The sequence below is a fragment of the Medicago sativa genome, chromosome 2 (genome assembly GCF_051527215.1).
Source record: "Medicago sativa cultivar Bolivia chromosome 2, Bolivia_mono, whole genome shotgun sequence".
In the NCBI taxonomy this organism is placed as follows: Eukaryota; Viridiplantae; Streptophyta; class Magnoliopsida; order Fabales; family Fabaceae; genus Medicago; species Medicago sativa.
This window is the reverse complement of record NC_140750.1, coordinates 11,237,284-11,257,829: the sequence shown is the minus strand read 5'-3', so window position 1 is coordinate 11,257,829 and position 20,546 is coordinate 11,237,284. Positions and strand designations below refer to the sequence as shown.

The following is a 20,546-nucleotide window of genomic DNA, read 5'->3' as shown; positions in this document are numbered from 1 at the left end:
CAACGATCTGAGAGTCTTTTAAATACTTGATTATATATCATTAGTCAAAAAATCATTTATTATATGACATAATCATTTTATTTTTAGAACTTTGTAACATCAAATTAATCTAATAAAATTTTTAAAAAAAAAACATCAAATGAAAAGTCATAATCTTTGTTATAGTTCACATCAAATTAATGTGACAGAGATAATAGATACTCCCTCCGTCCCGGAATATCTGACCCATTTTCTAAAAAAAAGTGTCCCAAAATAACTGAGCCATTTCAATTTTCAATACAACTTTCATCATTCCCAATACAATATAACACTAAATAATACTACTTTTATCATTTCCAATACAATATATTCCACTTTCCCCTTTATTTATATATTTTTCTTAATATGTGTGAAATGAGCCAATGACTCAGATAAATTGGGACGGAGGGAGTATTAAGTTACTCTCTCCGTCTCGGAATAACTGACCCATTTTCTAAAAAAAAGTGTCCCAAAATAACTGACTCATTTCAATTTTCAATACAACTTTCATCATTTCCAATATAATATAACACTAAATAATACTACTTTTATCATTCCCAATACAATATATTCCACTTTCCCCTTTATTTATACACTTTTCTTAATCTGTGTGAAAAATCAAAGTAGGTCAATTAAATTGGGACGGAGGGAGTATTAACCATTTGTGTTAGAGGTCAATCTCGAGGAGTATGAGAAAACATTTACCGTAATATTAATTTTTTTTAATAACCGAAATATTAGTTACGTGTAAAGATTTTTTCTTAAATTAATTTGAAGCACCTAAAAATTAAAAAAAATTAAAAATATGTTTTAAAGCACGAATAAGGGCTTTTAGCCCTTTTGTAATAAAAAAAAAGTTTATAATTTTTTTTTTGAGGAATAAAAAAGTTCATACTTATTTTTCTTACGTTAATCGCTGCGAAAAATAGAGAGCTTCGAGAAACAAAATCGAACAACACCTCCGATCCGATTCTGCCGTAATCATCGGATCTTTCTTCAACCACCGTCTACCGCCATCATTGCCACCGTCGCCGCCGGTAACACAATTCTCTGATCTGTTTCAACTGAATCGATTCTATCGAATTTCCACTGTTTCCGATGGCACCGCTTTCTGATTCCTTTTTTTTCATTATTTTCACTGTTTTTCATATCTCTATTGGGAGTTTATGGAAATTCGATATTCGTATTTCAGTATTTGTATCATGCATGTAGGTATAGGTAGTTATGTGAATATTTGAATGAATTACACTAAGATCTAGCGTAGGGTAATTGATACACCGATGCATCTAGCTAATCAAAAATCTCTTGATTGAAAATTTAAGTGTTAGTTTGGTTCTCGACAAAAAATGATTTTGAGTGAATTGATTATGTAAAAGTGAGTTTAACAATGTATTTGAGTGGAAAAATCAATTCTAGAATCAAAAGCTACAATGTCTAGCTTCACATTAGAATCAATTATGGAGGCAACATCAATTCTACTCTAGAGACGAATCAAAATGTCAAAATCAATTTTACACCTCGAGAGTCAGTTTTGGATGCTCCAATCGTGGAACCAAACATAAGCGTATGTTTGTTCTTGATGTGAGAAAAAATGATTTTGAGTGAATTGATTCTGTAAAAGTGTGTTGAATGTAAAGTGATTTGATGTTGGATACATTTATGTAAAAGTGAATTGAACAATATATTTGAGTGTAAAATCAATTTTTGAATAAGAAGCTACAATTTCTAGAATCAATTTTGGAGGAAAAATGAATTCTACTCTAGAGGAAGTGAGGAACCATACATGACAAAATCAATTCTACACCTCTAGAATCAATTTTGGCTCCTCCAAATGTGGAACCAAACATACACTAAAATTGAGAGAAAAAAACTTGTTTTATGGTGATAATGTTTTTTGATCAAATTTGTGCATTGCTAAATTGAACCTATGTAACTCTTAAATTGAAATTGTTGTGTTTCTAATTAGAGGCATTCTTATTCAATGAAGGTTACTGATTTTATTTTTTTTTTCTGTAGGAGTTTTTTATGCTTATGAAATTGTGAACCGATGAATAGGGCTCTAGCTTTCAAGTAATTTGGCATGAACTCCATGTTCTTCTATCCTTGAAGGCTGATCTAACTTAAACAGGATAAGGATGTTTTCGTTATTTTATGGACTTTGGCAGTTCATGTTCAGCAAGTTAGAGCTTCGTGTACTCATTTTAGGGATTGACAAGGCTGGCAAAACGGTAATATATCTTTCAATCCCTTATTTTTTAAGAAACTACTGAACTTTGTCTTGTGGCTCTGAGTTGTTTTATAATTGCTATATAATGAATAATTGTGTAGACTTTGCTTGAGAAGATAAAGTCGGTGTACACAAACGTAGAAGGTCTTCCTCCTGATCGAATTGTTCCAACTGTGGGATTGAATATTGGTCGAATTGAAGTGGCAAATAGAAAACTTGTGTTCTGGGACCTGGGCGGCCAGGTATCATAAATAGATAGTCAATACTTATCTTTGTAAATTCTATAATTATGATATTTGGATGAATTGTTAATTTGACTTGGCAAAGTAATTTTGTTCATTGACTCTAGCTTTATGGGCTGCTTGTCAAAATCATTTCATTCTACTTCAATGGCTAATATAATAAACATCTACATTACATAGTTCCCGAGGTCTTATTTTTTATGTTTCTTTATAAAGTTAAAATGCAATTAATTAATGAAAGAACAAGAAACTGTTTTTCTCTCTGAACAATTCTTTGGGAAGGCTACTCCACTAACCTAATTGGCTTAGTGTGTGTTTTTTTATTTTAAATTATAGGTTTGTTATTTTATCTTCAATCCATAAGAACTGTTACTTTATATATGCATACGAACTATGTTATTTGGACCATCTATTTCACCCTTTTTATGGCTGAAGTTTGAATTTACAAGAGATTTTGCGTTTACAAAATTAGTCCAATATGCACGAACATTTGATTCAGTACTTCATTTTTAACTGAAATATAAGCCTGCACACTTGTAGTAGCAGGAATAGAATGTATCATTTTGTGTACCTCTGCACATCTTGCTATCACTATGTCCCTTTTCATATTATAAGATAAAATGTTAATTTAATTTCCCCGCTTATCAGCTTGGTCTTCGCTCAATCTGGGAGAAATATTATGAAGAGGCACATGCTGTTGTATTTGTTATAGACGCATCTTGTCCGTCACGATTTGAAGATGCAAAGTCTGCACTTGGTTAGTGAGACTTGATTTTAGTATTTGTAAATAACTAAATTTATACTAATTTAAGGAGCTGGCTTGCAGTTGCAAGTTTGCAATAGTACTATATATGTTGAAATTAAACAGCACGGTGATAATTTAATAAATGATCTGTTTACCAGAAAAGGTGCTTCGACATGAGGATCTCAAAGGAGCCCCTCTTTTGATATTAGCAAACAAGCAAGTGAGTGTGACTATTCACTCCCTGTCCTATAAAATGTTCGGTTTCCTCGTTAGTTGTGATCCTATTTTTTCGCCATCTTTGGTGTGTGTATCAACAGTGATGGCTGCATGCTGAACATTCTTCTTATTGCAGGATCTTCCTGAAGCAGTATCATCTGAAGAACTAGCTCGGTATCTAGATTTAAAGAAGCTGGACGAAAGAGTCTACATGTTTGAAGCCGTGTCCGCATATGATGGGTAAGTGAGAAGTTGTATAAAATTTTCAAATCTTAACCTGTGATGATCCATTACCATTTCATTTTCAATAAGGATCGAGATATCTGATGTAAGAAAAAAATAACCATTAAGGTACATAATGAAGTACTTACTGAATGAACTTTATTCTGATATGTATGTCACTTGAGGGAATTAGTTAGTTAGTCTGTTTGTTATTATTAATTAATGAGTGATAGGAAAAATAAGACATGTTGCCTATAAATAATAAGTGGGGTTGAAAGGACCGCTAAACATTTGAGTCAATTGGGGCCTTTGGGCATTGGTAGGGGGCACAGGACCCTTGAAGTTCTGTGTTATTCTCCTGTAGTCTAGGGGATTTTTTTTCCTAATTCTTTGTATTACATTTCTAGTTCACATCACTTTATCCTTTGAAATGTTGCAGGCTGGGGATCAGGGAAAGTGCAGAATGGCTTGTGGAAGTGATGGAGAGAAGCAAGAGGACTGAAATGTTGAGATTGCGGGCAGGTGCAATGGGTCCAGGTCCTGCCTAGAGGTCCTGACATCAAACTAAAAGGACTACTCCTTTCATTTATAGCTTTGTATATCCAAATTGGAAAGTACATGATTAGAAGTCATTGAGAAAAAGGAGACAAACAACTCGGTGCTACATTAAACTGAGCCTTGAAATTATGTCAGCCTTTGTAATTCAGCTGTTTCATACGAGGCTCAGTCTCCAGTATCACGTAAAGCAAGTTTTCTTCAGACATGCCCTTTATAATCGATCCATCAAGTGCTTGGACTGGAGGGTTTTCTGCTTCTGCCTCCTTCCATCCTTTTGTCAATTATAGATTTAAATTTCCTATTTGAATAAATTTAATTTACTTTCCTTTCTGTAGCATTATATGTACACTGCACTGCCATACAGATATCATATAGCGATGTGGTATTCTGTAATATACAAAGTTCTGAAGTAGTTAAACTTGGGGTGTAGCTGAACTTTTGAGAAAGGAGTCTGATTAGGTGAGCTACATATGTTTGATTATTATTTTTACAGTAAAGAAGATTGATTTCCATGTATGCTTGAGGGAAAAACAGTTAAGAAGATTGATTTCCAACATCAAGGAGTAACTATAGGACAGAATGTAAAAACAGTCTGAAACTTTATTTATTATCAGTTACAATTTTATCTTTATTTTGTTGTGTTTCCCTAAAACATAGATTCTATGGAAATATGGGGTGATTTATTCAGTCTTAAAAGTAAAAGAGAACTAAGTTCTCAAAAGCACAAGCTAGTTGCAGGGGGGGTGAGGGAGGGGGATACTTTCCCTCAACAAATGTAGGCATATTTAGACATCCCCCCACTACATGATACTCTCAATATTACAACTAACACATTATCCTCACCCCATGGACCACATTTACATGAACAAACTCCAAAACTGGCATTGAATAAGAGCATCCTCCCAATTCACTTCATCTATGGACTTTGTTTACCACTGCACTAACTAGTAACCATGGGTTTTCCTTTGAATATCTTGCTGCATGCGTACGATTGATTTAGCATGGACAACTTGAATATTTTCCATCTTTTTAATAAAATAAAAAAACTTGAATATTTTTCATCTCTCTCTCAGTTTTTCTAATTACCTTTACTCGGACTAGCGGAAAGACAAACACTAATGCGTCCGTATATCTGCCTTTTCTATTTTATTTCACAAGTATATTTATTTATTATTTTTAATTTTATTAGTTTGTTTTTATTTTATAGTATATTATCTAAATCTGAAGAGAAGTAAAGTTCAACACTAAAATAGGTGGTTAGTTTACAAATACTCTAATTATAAGAGTGCAATTATACATTGATGGGGAAGATCATGGCCTAAAATAAGATAGAAACTGAACTTTAGGGTTCATCATCGAACTTTATAATTCATTTGCAAAAATTATGATATGATAAGGTGGGTCAGAAGGTGATAACTTTTAATGACCTCTTGGATTTTATTACCTTCCTACCAAACCTTGCTAAAAATGATGGGTTAGAAATTATTTGTGGCATTTTCTTCAAAAAAAAAAAAATTTTTGTGGCAAAAGCCAAATAATCTAAATCACAATCTTATAAAAATTACATGTGTAGGGTGTTTGAGAAGTATGAAATGAGCGAGCATACTTTGATAACTTGTCAAGCACTACTATGATAGCCTTGAATATGTGCAATTTAGGAAGTGCAGTTATGAAAGTCATTGTCAAGTCTTCCAAAACAGCATCAATTATAGGATGGAATTGTATCTGTAGCAACCCAGCAGGTGACTTTGTTTTTGTTAAATAATACATGAGCAATGAAAACTATCAACTAGAATCATAGATCTCTCTAATCACATTGTTACAAATTGTAGCATGCTCATCATGTTATATCAATGTGATTAGATCAAGATTGTCTACATACAATCAAAATAAAATCTATTGCTTTTGAACAGGGAGGTTACTGCCACATAGATTTCAGAGAAAAATGAGAATAAAACCATTCTTTACCTTTTTTTGAAGGAAAAACCATTCTTTACCTGATGTGCATATATGTCAGTATGTAAACAACATATAATGTTCATCATCAATTGGTCAAAAGTTATACATAATTAATTAATGTTAATGCATGTAATTTTAATATTTAATATAATGTGGCCTTTATTATATTTCTCAGAAAATTCATATTGTAACACAATTAAGCATGACAATGGATAGGTATGTTCTGCAATTTAAAACACACCTACTAAAGGAAAATACACACAAGATAGACTAGAGTTACATTCAAATTCAGCTTAAATCAGGCCTAGTTCTCTTACAAACAGAAATGCAACCTCTGTGGTGATCCCTTAAGATCCTAATCTCAGATGACATCTTCAAATCTTCAAGGCTAATATACTGTTGCTTTACCATCCTTAAGGAATCACCCTCTATATCATGAATCCATATATAAGGGTGACAAGTCTCATCATAGTAATACAACAAACTCTTCATTCCCACATTATTGCTTCCACTTCTACTAGGCATATATGTCTTATATATGCGTTTACTTTTCACTCTCTTTGAAGACCCTGGCTTCAAAATATGAACCTTCTTCAGTATTGATCCCACCCTTATTTGTAGCTCCACTGGCCTATCACTGAGGTTCCAAATCCTTGTCCCTAATCCATAGGCTTGAGTTTGATCATAGCAGCTATCAAAGCAACCACCAAGAGATTGAAGGCTCAAACCTTTCATTTTCCCCATGAGGGACTCCAACTGATTTTTAGTCATCTTAAGCTTCCTACAAAAAGTTTGTGTTATAGAAGCTTTATTTATATCTATATATAAGCTTCATCAAATCATTCATGCCCTTGTAATAAAGATGATTTCTTTGACTTGTCAATATGTTTTAATATGATAAGAATTCAATAACTAAGCACCAATAATATGAAACTCTTTAAGCAAACGTCCAATCATATTGTTTTATTTTTGTTGATAATAACGTCCAATCATACCTTATCAATATTTATTTCAGATTTTTTAATGATATTTGACATACTAGTACGAAGAAATATGACTATAATTTAGATTATATATACATATATATATATATATATATATATATATATATATATATATATATATATTTAATTTCCACATGTTCTCTATCTATACAAGGTAATCTTGTTCAAGACATGAAATGTAAGAACCGCGCTTATGGATCCAATTTATGATGACATAGTCATATGATGAAATACATATTGTTATATTTTTTGTTTTATAATAAGTTTCTTCTATGAAAAGTAATCATGTTTGTGACACTATTGGACATGAAATGTGAACATATCTCGGTTAGAATTTGAACATTAGTATGTTACGTTGTAGTAGACTAGCTTTTTCCACTAAACCTAAACCCTAATCCCTAATTGATTACATAATCTTTTTATCAACTACTAGCGTAAAGACGGGTTTTGCTATTTTTATATTTTCAATGACAACAACACTATAGCATTATTATGTTTCTAGCTTAAATTTATTTAAAATGTATTTTTCACCAAAGAAAGAAGTCGCATAAAAAAGTAAAATCCCTTTATATACTATAGAAAAATACACAAAAAAGTTATTAAACTGGTATTTTGAAATTTTTTTAACTCTTTCTTGTGGCTCACCCTAGTGGTTGGTTAGTGTTTTCTACTGTTGTGATCATAAAAGAAAATAAAACAGATTATGTAGAGACGTGCACTTTAGAACCCTTTCCTTCACTATGATAGAATAATTCTTATCCCTTCCATTAAGGAAATGGTAGGACCCTATGAACCCCCAAATTTCAACACAAGAAAACAGTGGAAAAGTTAAGTTAACTTGCAATGACAAAAAAATTAAAAATTCCTAAGAAAATTGATTCTTCTTTGATTCTTTGGGGTATGAAAAGATGCCATTGGCACCCCATATAAGGGATTCACAGATTCATGATTACGCAGCATATGGTGTTGCCTCACCTTTTATCACAAGGGTCGTCTTTTATTCAATTCAAGTTTCAAAATAAATCACTTTCCCCTCCAATAAGAAATGCGTTTCATTTTCTAAGGTAAGCATTGAGCTCCAAATTTTTTTGGACTATACATTATAGTTAGTTTTAGTGAAAAATATTAAACAGGTGCCATGAAAGTTACAAATGTGAGAACTATTTGTAAGAACTTGTGAAAACAACTTATGACATTTTTATAAATTGTTTATTAGTAGCTTATTTCCATAAACTCTTAATAATAGTTTATGAAAACAATTTATTAACTTATACAAAAATAATTAGACTTTATTTTATCTTTAATTATAAAAATAGCTTATACATAAGTGTATAACATAACCTCTAGTTATTATACACTTAAGATCAATAAACGACTTGTTAGAAAAGAATTATTTGATTATGTAGATAAATAATAATATTTTAATATACGAGAACTAAAATAGATACAAGTGTCCCAAGTCATAACCAGAAAATATAGATTTTTTTTTGGGTAGATAGATGAGATGGCAAAACCATCATAAACTCACACATACAAAGTGGATGTACTGGGGTTCGAACCCCGGTCATGGCGTCCGACCTAACAATTTCGACATTTTGCCAGTTGAATTAGGACTTATTGGACCAGAAAATATAGATTTTAACCTTCACTATGTATAATGTATGAAATCAGATTATTATTGCTGATGTGATATATTTTTTTTCTTTCCTTTAACCATGTGAGCTACTACACATAGAATGTGAATTAATATACATAGAACATAGGAAAGTACAGACATGCATATTTATTCTGATTTGCAAATTATGCAAACACACATGCTATGATATGTATCTTGTGTCACATGAAATTTTACTATTCTATAAAAAACATAGTGAACTAAACTGTTCTCTATCAGGGCAGGACAAATCTTGTAGCCATCTAACGACAACCCAAGTTACCCAACCCTCAGGAATTGGCTTGGGGTGTAGAAACTTTGGAGAGTATTTCTTCAAGTCTTAGATTCAAATCCTTCTTATGTTAATAGTTTCTATGTTGAGTTAGTCCATATATAGTTTTTTTTTTTTTTTGGTGCAAGTCCATATATAGTTTTATTCTGACTTTAATTGAATTCCCTTCAGCGAACTGTGATATTAATCTCTTTGAAGTAGTTGGTCTTAAATGGGATATTGATTTTTTATTATTTTTTTTATAAAATCTAACGACAACCCAACTTTTTTGTTGTGACCTACTCCACATTTTAGACAATTACCTAGTGGCCAGTGGTCCAATTGCACAATATTTGCTACACATGTAACAATGGAAATGTTGTCTCACACTACCAACTACCCTTTTCTTAAAATTTTGCAGATTTTCAATATAATATTACATTTATCATTTGATTTTTTGTTTTCAGGATTTATCATGTGTTAAAATCATATATATTGTGGAAAAAAATTGAATAAAAACTTAACATTGATATTGTGTGAAATTAAAAGAATAATAAATAAATCACACCTTAATCCGGATACCAAGCCACTTTATTTTTTTACTGCTGTTTTTAAGCCACTTCAATGAGTTCAAATGAAAATATTACACACATTATTTATTGAATTATTTAATTTATTTTCATCCTTTAAATCCAACTCCAAGAATTACATATCATCCGGTGGGATTTTCATGTAAAAGTGCTGATCACAAATGAAATAATATTGGAAATGAGTAGTTACTTCGAAGAAAAACTTATATGGTCACAATCATTTAAAACTATTAAGCACTCACACATAAATAATATTGTGATCATGCCAGATATGCAAGATTTATCAGAGAAAAGGAATTTTTATGACACTATTTTTCTATGACAGTAGAACAACTAGCCAGGATAAAAGTCCCAAAATGGTGTAGGGTTGAAACTTAGGCACCTATATATGTAAACAAAAACTTCATTCTGCAAACTGGTTAGTTATTTCCTGTGATGTCATGGTTGGTGACAACACTATAAATAATGAAAGATCATGTGAATGAACAGTGCCACATGTATGTATGCAACTTGGTACAAGGCAAATTGACAAGTCACTTTCAAAGAGTACAATTATTGTATCATATACTTCTATAGTATGACAAGGCTTAATAGTAGTTTTGGTCCCCTATGTTTTAAGAAGTTGCGACTTTGGCTCCCTAACTAAAATAATTCGATTTTGGCCCCCTATGTTTTGCCCCCTTTGCACTTTTGGCCCTTTAGGCCAATTTTGACCAAGTCAATGCTGACGTGGCGCCACGTGTGTAATTTTTATATTTTTTTAATTAATTTTTTTTTTAAAAAGTATTTTTTTTATTTTTTAATTAAAAAAATAGTATTTTATTTATTTATTTTATTTTTTTAATAATTAAAAAAATAAAAAAATTGCACACATGGCACCACGTCAGCATTGACTTGGTCAAAATTGGCCTAGGGGGTCAAAAGTGCAAAGGGGGCAAAACATAGGGGACCAAAATCGAATTATTTTAGTTAGGGGGCCAAAATCGCAACTTCTTGAAACATAGGGGGCCAAAACTGCTATTAAGCCGTATGACAATTCATTCTTGCATAAATTTTGTTTAAAGGATATGTGGGAGAGAATGACTCATGAGATTAAGAAGGTGGCAAAAGAGACGTTGGAAGAATCTAGAGGTTTTGGACCTAGGGGTAAAGAATCTTGGTGGTGGAATGAGCGTTCAGAGTAAATTTCGGATCAAGAGAGATTGTTTTAAAGATTGGTCTAAGTGTAAAAATGCCGAAACTTGGGAGAAATATAAGATAGCTAGGAAAGAGGCTAAGAAGGCGGTGAGCGAAACGAGAACTCAAGCATTTGAAGGATTATACCAATCTTTAGGTACCAAGGAGGGGGAGAAATCTATATACAAGTTTGCGAAGGGACGAGAACGAAAGACAAAAGACCTGGACCAAGTGAAGTGTATTAAGGATGAAGAGGGTAGAGTTTTGGTTCAAGAAAGAGATATTAAGGATAGATGGAAGAAGTATTTCCACAACTTATTTAATGAAGGATATGAGATCTTACCAGACTCTAACAGATTACACATCAGAGAGGAGGACTGGAACTATAACTATTATCGTCGGATTCAGGAGCACGAGGTGAAAGAAGCGTTGAAAAGGATGAGTAATGGCAATGCAGTTGGGCCGGACAACATACCTATCGAAGTGTGGAAAAGTCTTGGCGATAGAGGAATTGTGTGGCTCACAAAACTTTTCAACGAGATTATGAGGACGAAGAAAATGTCAGACGAGTGGAGAAGAAGCACCTTAATTCCAATCTATAAGAACAAGGGGGATATACAACATTGCGCAAATTATAGGGGAATTAAGCTAATGAGTCATACCATTAAGTTATAGGAAAGGGTGATTGAGCGAAGACTAAGAAAAGAGACTCACGTTACGGATAACCAATTTGGTTTTATGCCTAGGAGGTTGACTATGGAAGCGATCTACTTACTTCGACGCGTGATGGAGCGATATCGGACGGATAAAAAAGACTTACACTTAGTTTTCATTGATTTGGAGAAGGCGTATGATAGAGTACCTAGAGAGATTTTGTGGAAAGCCCTGGAGAGGAAAGGGGTGAAGATTGCCTATATTAGAGCTATCCAGGATATCTATGAGGGAGCTTCGACTAGTGTGAGGACTCAGGACGCAAGATATGTATGAGGGAGCTTCGACTAGTGTCAACCCTAAGTCCTTATCTTTTTACTTTAGTTTTGGATGTACTGACGGAACACATCCAATAGTTAGCACCGAGATGTATGCTTTTTGCAGATGATGTAGTCTTGCTTGGTGAGTCGAGGGAGGAGTTAAATGGGAGGCTAGAGACCTGGAGGCAAGCCTTAGAAGCGTATGGCTTCCGCCTGAGTAGAAGCAAGACAGAGTATATGGAATGTAACTTCAGCAAAAGTAGAAGTCGGTCTACCTTGGAGGTGAAAGTTGGAGATCATATCATACCCCAAGTTACACGGTTTAAATATCTTGGGTCCATAGTACAAAATGACGGAGAAATAGAAGCTGATGTATATCATCGTATTCAAGCTGGGTGGTTGAAATGGAGAAGAGCCTCAGGTGTTTTGTGCGATAAGAAAGTACCACTTAAGCTGAAAGGAAAGTTATATCGGACAGCAGTTAGACCGACAATGTTGTATGGTACGGAGTGTTGGGCGGTTAAGAGCCAACACGAGAGTAAATTAAGTGTAGCGGAGATGAGGATGTTGGGATGGATGAGTGGTAAGACTAGACATGATAGGATTAGGAATGACACCATTAGAGAGGGAGTGGGGGTAGCACCTATAGTAAAAAAGTTGGTAGAAAATAGGCTTAGATGGTTTGGACATTTAGAGAGAAGACCCGTAGATGCCGTTGTAAGAAGAGTAGATCAAGTGGAGGAGAGTCAGGTTAAAAAAGGTAGATGAAGACCTAAGAAAACCATTCGAGAAACCATTAGAAAAGATTTAGAGGGTTGGATCCAAATATGGTTTTTGATAGAACACTATGACGTCATTTGATCCATGTAGCCGACCCCACTTAGTGGGATAAGGCTTGGTTGTTGTTGTTGCTGTAGTATCAGTTATCAAAACAAATAAATAAATAAGGTTAAAAGATCATTTAATTGGCCCTCTAAAGAAGCCATGTGATTCTTTATTTTATTTTCATTTTCACTTGACACACTACTTGGAGAACAATTCGGATCTTCTCATTCATTTTTCTGTCATTTTCTCTTCTAACTCTATATCTAACCCACGTGGGTTGGTCTGATGGTGTTGACTTGAGATCTTGGAGTATGCTCCTCCTCAAGGTCTCAAATTTGATTTTTCCCAATGTCAACTTAAGTGGACTATTTAGCTTCTTCAAAGAAAAACTCTCTCTCTCTTGATTATATTTTTACTTTTTAATTTAGAGAACGGGTAAGTTTAAGATAGATATAGACAATTAGGGGGAGAGAGAGAGAACAAGAGAACAGTGAATGAGATGATTTATATCCCTTACAGAATGAGTTTAAGAGTTATGGACAATTAGGAGAGAGAATTAGAGAAAAATGAAGGAGATGATTCATATCTATTACAGAACTTTGGTTGACAAAATGTGATATCTCTACTCTAGACTACATTAGTAGAAACAACCATATACTATCATACATTTAGACCTAATGATATTGCAACAATAATAGCTGAGATTCTCCTAATTGCATAATTAGTATATTCTAAGCCTAAATGGCCAAATAGATGGAATTCCTACATTTCAGAGTTGCTGAGAAACCCTCATATTCAAATGAAAAACTATGTTGAACAGTGCAGCACAAATTAACAGTTCGGATATGGCTGCACGACAGAGAGATGCTTATAAAAAGGAACGGAAACACCAGTGTGGAAAGTACAAAATGATTTAAGAGAATCAGGAATCGTTCATAATATCATGAACTCCTTCGACATAGTCAATAATGTAATCTTGGTTGTAGGATTAAAAACTCCTGTCACAAACTATATTTCTAATGTAGGAACTGTACAAATCACAAATAAATAGGTGGAGCTGGTAACTATCTCGAGCATCAATGAAAGAAAAAACATCAACTATGAGGAGAGGAAGAAAGAATTTACACAAAAATGAATTTACTTTTCATGATTGTCTTCAGTAGAATCTATCTTAATTATGAGTGGTTGGTTCAGATCTGATGGTGGTTCGGCAACAATTGGTAACTCCGGTGAGGATGTAACCCCATCAATATCTTCGTTTTCGGCCAAGGCTTTATCCAAAGCAGACTTGGCAACTTTAGTAACACATATCATAAGAACCACTGCACATAACCCAAAATAACCGAGAACTTAAATTAATGCTTAATTATACTTGTAGCTAATGAAACACAGTATATTAAAACATAAATTCAAAATGACAAATATGAAAAACAATGTAAATTACCTGATACTATGAGACCAATAATGATAAATGCCTGCATCAGCAAGAGAAAGAAATGTGTATCATGATTCATATCTACTGAAGATAAACAAGCACCTAATTGATCTGATTAAGAAAATTGAAAGAATGTTTCTAAAACATCTTAGATGTTCATCAGTAAGTATAAGGTAAAATATAGTACTTGAAAGACATAAATATAAGAAATTCAACAATAGTATCTCATACCCAACGCGACTTCGAGAATTCGTTCCAACCATGTGTTACGTCAGAAAGATCCTTAAGAGTTGTTCCAACATATACAAGTGCCAGCGTTATTGGCTGCAATAATAACAGTATCAGGTATTAACATATTGCTGTAATTGGTATGCTAGTGAGCTGTAAAAACATATGGACGGTGGTTTACAGTGCAAACTAGATGATTTCTAGAGTCAAACCCAAATATGCAACAAGAATAATGACAGATAGGCACACTAAGAAATAAGAATTTTATGGTTGTATTTCTACTCTTCATATAGATTTATTCACACAGAGAAGTTAAAGCGCTTCTTCAAACCCAACTTAAATTCAACCGACACACAATCATATATACCAACAATAAATGCACTTCCTTGCAAAAGCTAATTGAATGTTATGTACCATCTATCTGCCTAAAAAATATGCCACAGTCATATCAATAACGGATTGGCAATAGGTGGAATTCATCTATATTTTATGGCTCCCATCGTAAAGCAAAATCCAAAACATTTCACAATATGCATTTGTAATTTATAGTTCAAATTGCATGATTTGACAATTCAAATCACAATTATATTGATTAGATATTAGAAAGTTGTAATATGTTTGTTCACAATTCAAGTCATTTGACTATATAACTCAAACCATAATTTGCGTTAATAGTTCGGAGTTTGAACTCTGGGTTACATGATGATAAATTTAGAATGAAATTCAATTTATTGTTATGCAGAAGAAGCATCTATGCTATTTTTGACATTTGAGTAATTAATCTTAAAATTCATGATTAATCTTAAAATTCAAGATTTCACAACCATGACATGCACATCCATGAAATATGTGTAATGTGTTTTTTATGCGACACTGGCTCTTTTTTATTTAGGTACAAAATGAAAGGAACAACTCCGATAGATATAAGAGATTTCAAGATAGCTTTCAAAGGTTTCAAGATCATAACTAATCCTATGCATCTTTTAGTAAACAGCTAGCACGATTGATTGCTAAAAGAAATCCAATCAGGTATAAATGACCTAGAAATCATAAAGCACAATAGAAGTTTATCATTTGGAGAATTCTCGGATATATAATTGTTCAAGGGAGAAGAGTATACCATCATTCCTAACCAGGAAGCCAGCATGTATTCCACAAGTGAAACAGGAGTCACCGACAAGAGATAATTTAACATGTTAAATGGTAGCAGCGGAACAAGCCGAAGCAGTAATACAATCTGTAAGGACAAATAAGGAAATTTTGAAAGAAAAAATATCATATGATAAAAAATAACTGATAGGAATATTATTATACCAAGTCATGTACAAACAAAATGAAGAAAAGAAATATCACAATAATAGACTTAAGCAACGTCAATAAAATGTCACAAAATAAGCCATTGGCAGTGTAATAGGGATAAATAGTTTTATAAAACCTAGGGAAAAGACACAATCTCTTATTTAACATCTATACATTCTAATCCCCAAACCATATAGCTGGATAAGATAAAGGTTGGATTATGTTGCCTCAAATCAGATGCATGTTATAATTACTCCCCCAAAGGATCCTTATGACTAATAGATATATAGTTCCACTAAACAATAAATAAATATTAACAATTAAGATCTATAACTTGAGTAATAATTATGACCAAATAAAATATAGTATAATTTTGTGCAGTGGTCTACAGCACACCAGAATGAGGGCATGCACGATCAAACAAATTATACACTGCATGGTGCTGCCACCAAAGAAGGGACACCACAGATAATTTCTGGTTTAGGTGAACCTCAGTAACATTAACCAACATACCTACATGCCCTTTAATAGAAAGTATTCTTGCTAATTTAACATCCGATCACGGTTTTTTGTTAGTTTAATTGCCAATCAATGGTCCATTTAGATCCCGTTAGTTGTGGATTATAAAAAAATTGATTTTGATACTCAATAATTTAGAGATTTTTTTATTAAAAAAAAAGGTTGTTTCGTGTTTGATTACCAAAATGAAAAACTATTTTTTATAAAAAATCAGTTATCAAAAATGATTTTCTGGAGAAGCTACTAGACACAGTTTCTCATTTGAAGCAGTTTTTAATTTGTTTTTATTTTTGAAAATTCGTAACGGATGAAAACTTCTAAAAGTGAATATTTTGTTTCAAGAAGTGATTTTTTAACGATTTTTTTTTTTGTCACAAGCGGGTTCTTAGGTGACACCACCAAGCGGCTTATGCTTAGTTTTTATTTTAACAGGCCATTAAACAATACTACTTTAATTATAGGGTTAAATATGTCTATAGTCCCTACAAAATCATGAGCTTTCAAGTTTAGTCCCAAAAAAAAATTATTCACATTTAGTCCCTATTTGCATTTTATAAGGACTATTTTGAGGACTAAAAGTATCCAGTTTTGCAAAAAGTTTTCAAAATAGGTACCATTCTTACAAACTGCAATATTATGGAGGACTAAACTTACCATTAAAATTTAACAGGGGCTAAAACTTGAAAGCTTGCGATTTTGTAGGGACTAAAAACATATTTAACCCTTAATTATACACCAAATTCACAAAAACGGTTTAGAGTTCTGAGTTTGGAAACAAGGATCCTATGTACAAGGTAAAATCAAGACTAAATTTGAAATGGAACACCAAAAGACTTGAGAAAATTAACCAATAAGAAGTCTACAAACCTTAAAGCCAGATCTCCGTATTGCAATTGCCACTGATTTAAATTTTGGATAATCCTTCAACCTAGAAACAACAAACGGTCTTCCAATCTGTAGAATTTGACAACAATTTAAATAAGTAACCTCACAGGACACAAATAACAATACCGTTATATAATGAAGACCACCCTGTTTTAATCAAGAAAAACCTATCATTTAGCTATTCAGCAGCAAGTAGTGGGACAAAACTTTGTATTATTTTGACAAAAATCGTAAATGTTATGCCTGAAAACTTACTGTTCTACCGAGAAGAAATGCAGCTCCTGCACCAACAGTTGCACCTATAGAGTCGGCAACAAAGCCAACTGGAAGCCCAAAAAGATAACCACCACCAAGCTGAAAAGAGAGTACAGTGAAACTAGTAAAGAGACTTGAATTTACTTTGCTTTTAAAAGCTTTCTTATTCAAAATGCATTGTAATAGAGATGGAAAATAGAAGTGTGAAACGAATAGAAGGGTGAAAACCGAAAATAACGATATCAAAAAGTCGTAACATGAAGAAAATCACAAAATCTATATAGAATGACAAAATGCAAGTCCTTGCATAAGGAAATCATCTCTCTGATTACTTATTTTGCTAGCATCATTGATGCATGCTTCCTTTATCCTGAGTTACAAACTGAATACAAATATCAAAGTTCAACCATTGAAGAAAATGATTGACTTTTTAGAACTTATAGTTAAAGTTAATACAAGGGATGGTAGCTCTGCATTGTTCATTCATGTTGTCCAGCGACCATCTGCTTCAGCAGAAGTAATGATAGCAGAAATAATGTAGAACTACACATTCATTCCCTCTCTGTTCTCATTATTTAAACGACAGCATGCTTTGATGGAATAGATAAAGCACATGTAGCATTTAAATCCGAATGACATTGAGTTCCATGTGATAAGAACCAGACATTATTGGAACAACAAGTACTTTTTGTATCTATTGATAGTTTAGAAATGTCAGTGGTAGATTTCAGGACCGATAAGTGTTATTGTCTGTCATAGTTTCAGTTATAGTTGTTAATGTTATTTATTTTTCATACTTCTTTTGACAATTTCAGGGGCCCAGAGAAATCTGTGAAAAGCCAGAAAACAGGGACAGGGATAAATTGTAAGTCCATAATACCCTATGACGAGGATTAGGGACAGGTAAGAATGGTGGCAGAGAGCAGGTTAGTACTCCGAACCCTCACCTTGGAAGGGTGCCATATCTCAGCAACGTGATGTTAGACCACATATTAGTAAACATTACGAGAGGCAGCCTAGAGGTTCCAAGTGAATGGTCTGAACCAATCAGACAGTATAATGTTATTAGGCGGCAGTAATTTTATCAAATGGTAATTGAATAAATAGGGAATTGTTTATTTGGGATCGGATATTTATTGAGTGGTTATGAGAGGGAGTGACCAAGATCTCTAATTCTTGGAAGGAAGCGACCAAGACTCTAGAATTTCTTGGATAGGAATAGCCTTGTAACAGTAGACTATCTCTTTCCTTATCTTATGTTTTATTTCCTAATTTGTTATATTGTAAAATAACTCATTCTCTGTTCTGAGATAACGGTATAGAGATTGTTATAAATAAATAGTTGTGTCTACTAATTTTATCACTATAGATACCCGTTTCTATATGATAACCCATGATGAATTCAGTTTTGAACTTAAAAAAACCTAAAGAAGATACAATACAATTATCTAACAATCCAAAGCAACATTGTAGGCAGCGGATATAAACAATTTATGCTGGTACTTGAGAATATTTTTCACAAAAAATAAACAACTTTTGCAAGAAACGCCAAAGTAACAATAGTTCTTAGTTCTTACAGTAAGAACTGAAGCTGGAACTGCCAAGACAGTCAAAGGAATGTAAGCAACAGCCCTGAAAACCACCAAAAAATATTGAGTTATGAATTGTGCCAACTGGTCACATAACCCAAAGAACCACAATTAAGATCAATATGTTACACTCCTCCTACTTTTTTCCAAAAAAGAAAACCTACAAAAGCCTTTCCAAATTTGGAACAATACAATCAAGTATCAACACACATGACAAGGACCTTACAATCTAAAGAACGCTCAACTCAACATTCATACAAACCAATAACTCTACTTCAAGTATACAGCAGAAAAGAATATCTCCCTAACAAATTGAAGATTGAATCATCACACTTATCAATAGAAAAGAAACAAGATATAACAAACAAAAAATAAAAATGTCATCCTTCACCTAGCCAGCTTAACCACGTCAAAAATCGCATTGTTTTTCAGCACTACCATAAAACCTAAATGATGTTAGAACTACAACATCCTTATGTTAGCTACGGAACAGTATCAGAGCTCTAGCAACACATATTTCAACCAAGCTAGTAAGTTACGCCGCCACACAATATTTCCTCTTCACAAAAAACTCCATCAATTGCAATTATACTAAACTTCACAAATTGAAACAAGGTCTCACAACTATATACAACAACAACAACAACAACAATCAGGCCTTATCCCACTAAGTGGGGTCGGATACACGGATCAAACAACGCCATAATGTTTTATCATATACCATTTTCTATCCAATTCATTCATCTCTAGATCTTTCTTAATAGTTTTCCTATGTCTTCCTTTGCCTCTCTAGTGATCTAATTATCCTCCATCTGATATACGCTCCTTACTAAAGCATCTACAGGTCTTCTCTCTACATGCCTAAACAACCTAAGCCTAGTTTGGACCACCTTTTCTACTCTAGATGTTACCCCAACTCTCTAATGTAGTAATTTCTAATCCTATCCCATCTAGTCTTCGCAAATAATTCTACCAATTACAATTATTTATAACTACACAGATTGAAACAAGGTCTCACAACTATGAAACACCAAAATCTCCGACAATATGTCAATTTTAGAGCTAAAAAACTGAAAACTGACTTACAAAACAAGTGGCCCCCATGCCCCAAGATCACGATCAACCCATAGTAGAAAGTCCTTCATAATCTACACACCGAAAAAACATGAAAAACATCAAAGTATCAATAAGGGCTATAAAATAATCAATAAATTTGATCTAAAAATCTCAACGACCCAGAATCAAAATCGAATAGAAAATCCAAAAGGGGTAAGAGAAAAAGCAAACCTTTTCAATAGGAAGAGTGAAACAAGCGACAATAACAGCAAGAAGAAGGAGAAGAAGAAGAGTGATCCTGAAGGCAGAAGCCCAGGAAAAAGCCATGGTGAATCTTCGACGCCAAGGACGACACTCTTCGTCTTCGTCGGTTAAATCAAGGGAAGGTTGCTTCAATGAAGAACGAGCCCTTAATCCTCCAAGATTTGCCAGGTTTGAAATTTTCTCTTTCTATCTTCAACTGAAAAAAAAATGCAGTTTTTATTTAAGGTTTATGTTTTAGGATACGACATTGATTAAGGTTGTTTTATGATATGAAAATGTTTGTTTGTTGAGAACAGAGATTCGGAGAAGAAGAAGATGAAGAAGATCGGAAAGGGTAG

The 20,546-nt window shown here is 33.3% G+C and overlaps 4 protein-coding genes across 4 annotated transcripts; 2 read left to right on the top strand and 2 right to left on the bottom strand.

Moving 5' to 3' along the window:
* Positions 1 to 895: 895 nt before the first annotated feature.
* On the top strand, positions 896 to 4,859 carry GB1 (GTP-binding protein 1). The gene is made up of 7 exons (XM_085742888.1): positions 896 to 1,055; positions 2,035 to 2,246; positions 2,347 to 2,487; positions 3,136 to 3,244; positions 3,391 to 3,452; positions 3,585 to 3,688; positions 4,110 to 4,859. The coding sequence occupies exons 2-7, from the start codon at positions 2,154 to 2,156 to the stop codon at positions 4,216 to 4,218; spliced, it is 618 nt and encodes a 205-aa protein (XP_085599014.1). The 5' UTR covers positions 896 to 1,055; positions 2,035 to 2,153; the 3' UTR covers positions 4,219 to 4,859.
* Positions 4,860 to 6,328: 1,469 nt separating this feature from the next.
* On the bottom strand, positions 6,329 to 6,983 carry LOC146944513 (RING zinc finger protein). Its single transcript, XM_085742889.1, has one exon. The coding sequence runs from the start codon at positions 6,956 to 6,958 to the stop codon at positions 6,476 to 6,478; it is 483 nt and encodes a 160-aa protein (XP_085599015.1). The 5' UTR covers positions 6,959 to 6,983; the 3' UTR covers positions 6,329 to 6,475.
* A 3,809-nt stretch (positions 6,984 to 10,792) lies between these two features.
* LOC146944512 (uncharacterized) lies at positions 10,793 to 11,557 on the top strand. The gene has a single exon (XM_085747964.1). The coding sequence runs from the start codon at positions 10,793 to 10,795 to the stop codon at positions 11,555 to 11,557; it is 765 nt and encodes a 254-aa protein (XP_085604090.1).
* Positions 11,558 to 13,590: 2,033 nt separating this feature from the next.
* On the bottom strand, positions 13,591 to 20,496 carry LOC146944511 (uncharacterized). The gene is made up of 9 exons (XM_085742884.1): positions 20,176 to 20,496; positions 19,975 to 20,036; positions 18,877 to 18,931; positions 17,300 to 17,398; positions 17,027 to 17,113; positions 15,462 to 15,578; positions 14,345 to 14,437; positions 14,123 to 14,153; positions 13,591 to 14,000 (listed from the first exon to the last, which is right to left on the bottom strand). Exons 1-9 carry the CDS (start codon positions 20,269 to 20,271, stop codon positions 13,816 to 13,818), a joined length of 825 nt encoding a protein of 274 aa, XP_085599010.1. The 5' UTR covers positions 20,272 to 20,496; the 3' UTR covers positions 13,591 to 13,815.
* Between the last annotated feature and the right edge of the window lie 50 nt (positions 20,497 to 20,546).

Excerpts from the sequence above, each read along its gene's own strand:
- LOC146944513 (XM_085742889.1), bottom strand. The coding sequence starts at position 6,958 with ATGACTAAAAATCAGTTGGAGTCCCTCATGGGGAAAATGAAAGGTTTG.
- GB1 (XM_085742888.1), top strand. The coding sequence starts at position 2,154 with ATGTTTTCGTTATTTTATGGACTTTGGCAGTTCATGTTCAGCAAGTTA. Across the intron at positions 2,247-2,346 it reads TTGACAAGGCTGGCAAAACG|ACTTTGCTTGAGAAGATAAA; the intron begins GTAATATATCTT and ends ATAATTGTGTAG. Across the intron at positions 3,245-3,390 it reads AGATGCAAAGTCTGCACTTG|AAAAGGTGCTTCGACATGAG; the intron begins GTTAGTGAGACT and ends TCTGTTTACCAG.
- LOC146944511 (XM_085742884.1), bottom strand. The coding sequence starts at position 20,271 with ATGGCTTTTTCCTGGGCTTCTGCCTTCAGGATCACTCTTCTTCTTCTC. Across the intron at positions 20,037-20,175 it reads TCACTCTTCCTATTGAAAAG|ATTATGAAGGACTTTCTACT; the intron begins GTTTGCTTTTTC and ends TTCGGTGTGTAG. Across the intron at positions 15,579-17,026 it reads TACGGAGATCTGGCTTTAAG|ATTGTATTACTGCTTCGGCT; the intron begins GTTTGTAGACTT and ends TTGTCCTTACAG.
- LOC146944512 (XM_085747964.1), top strand. The coding sequence starts at position 10,793 with ATGAGATTAAGAAGGTGGCAAAAGAGACGTTGGAAGAATCTAGAGGTT.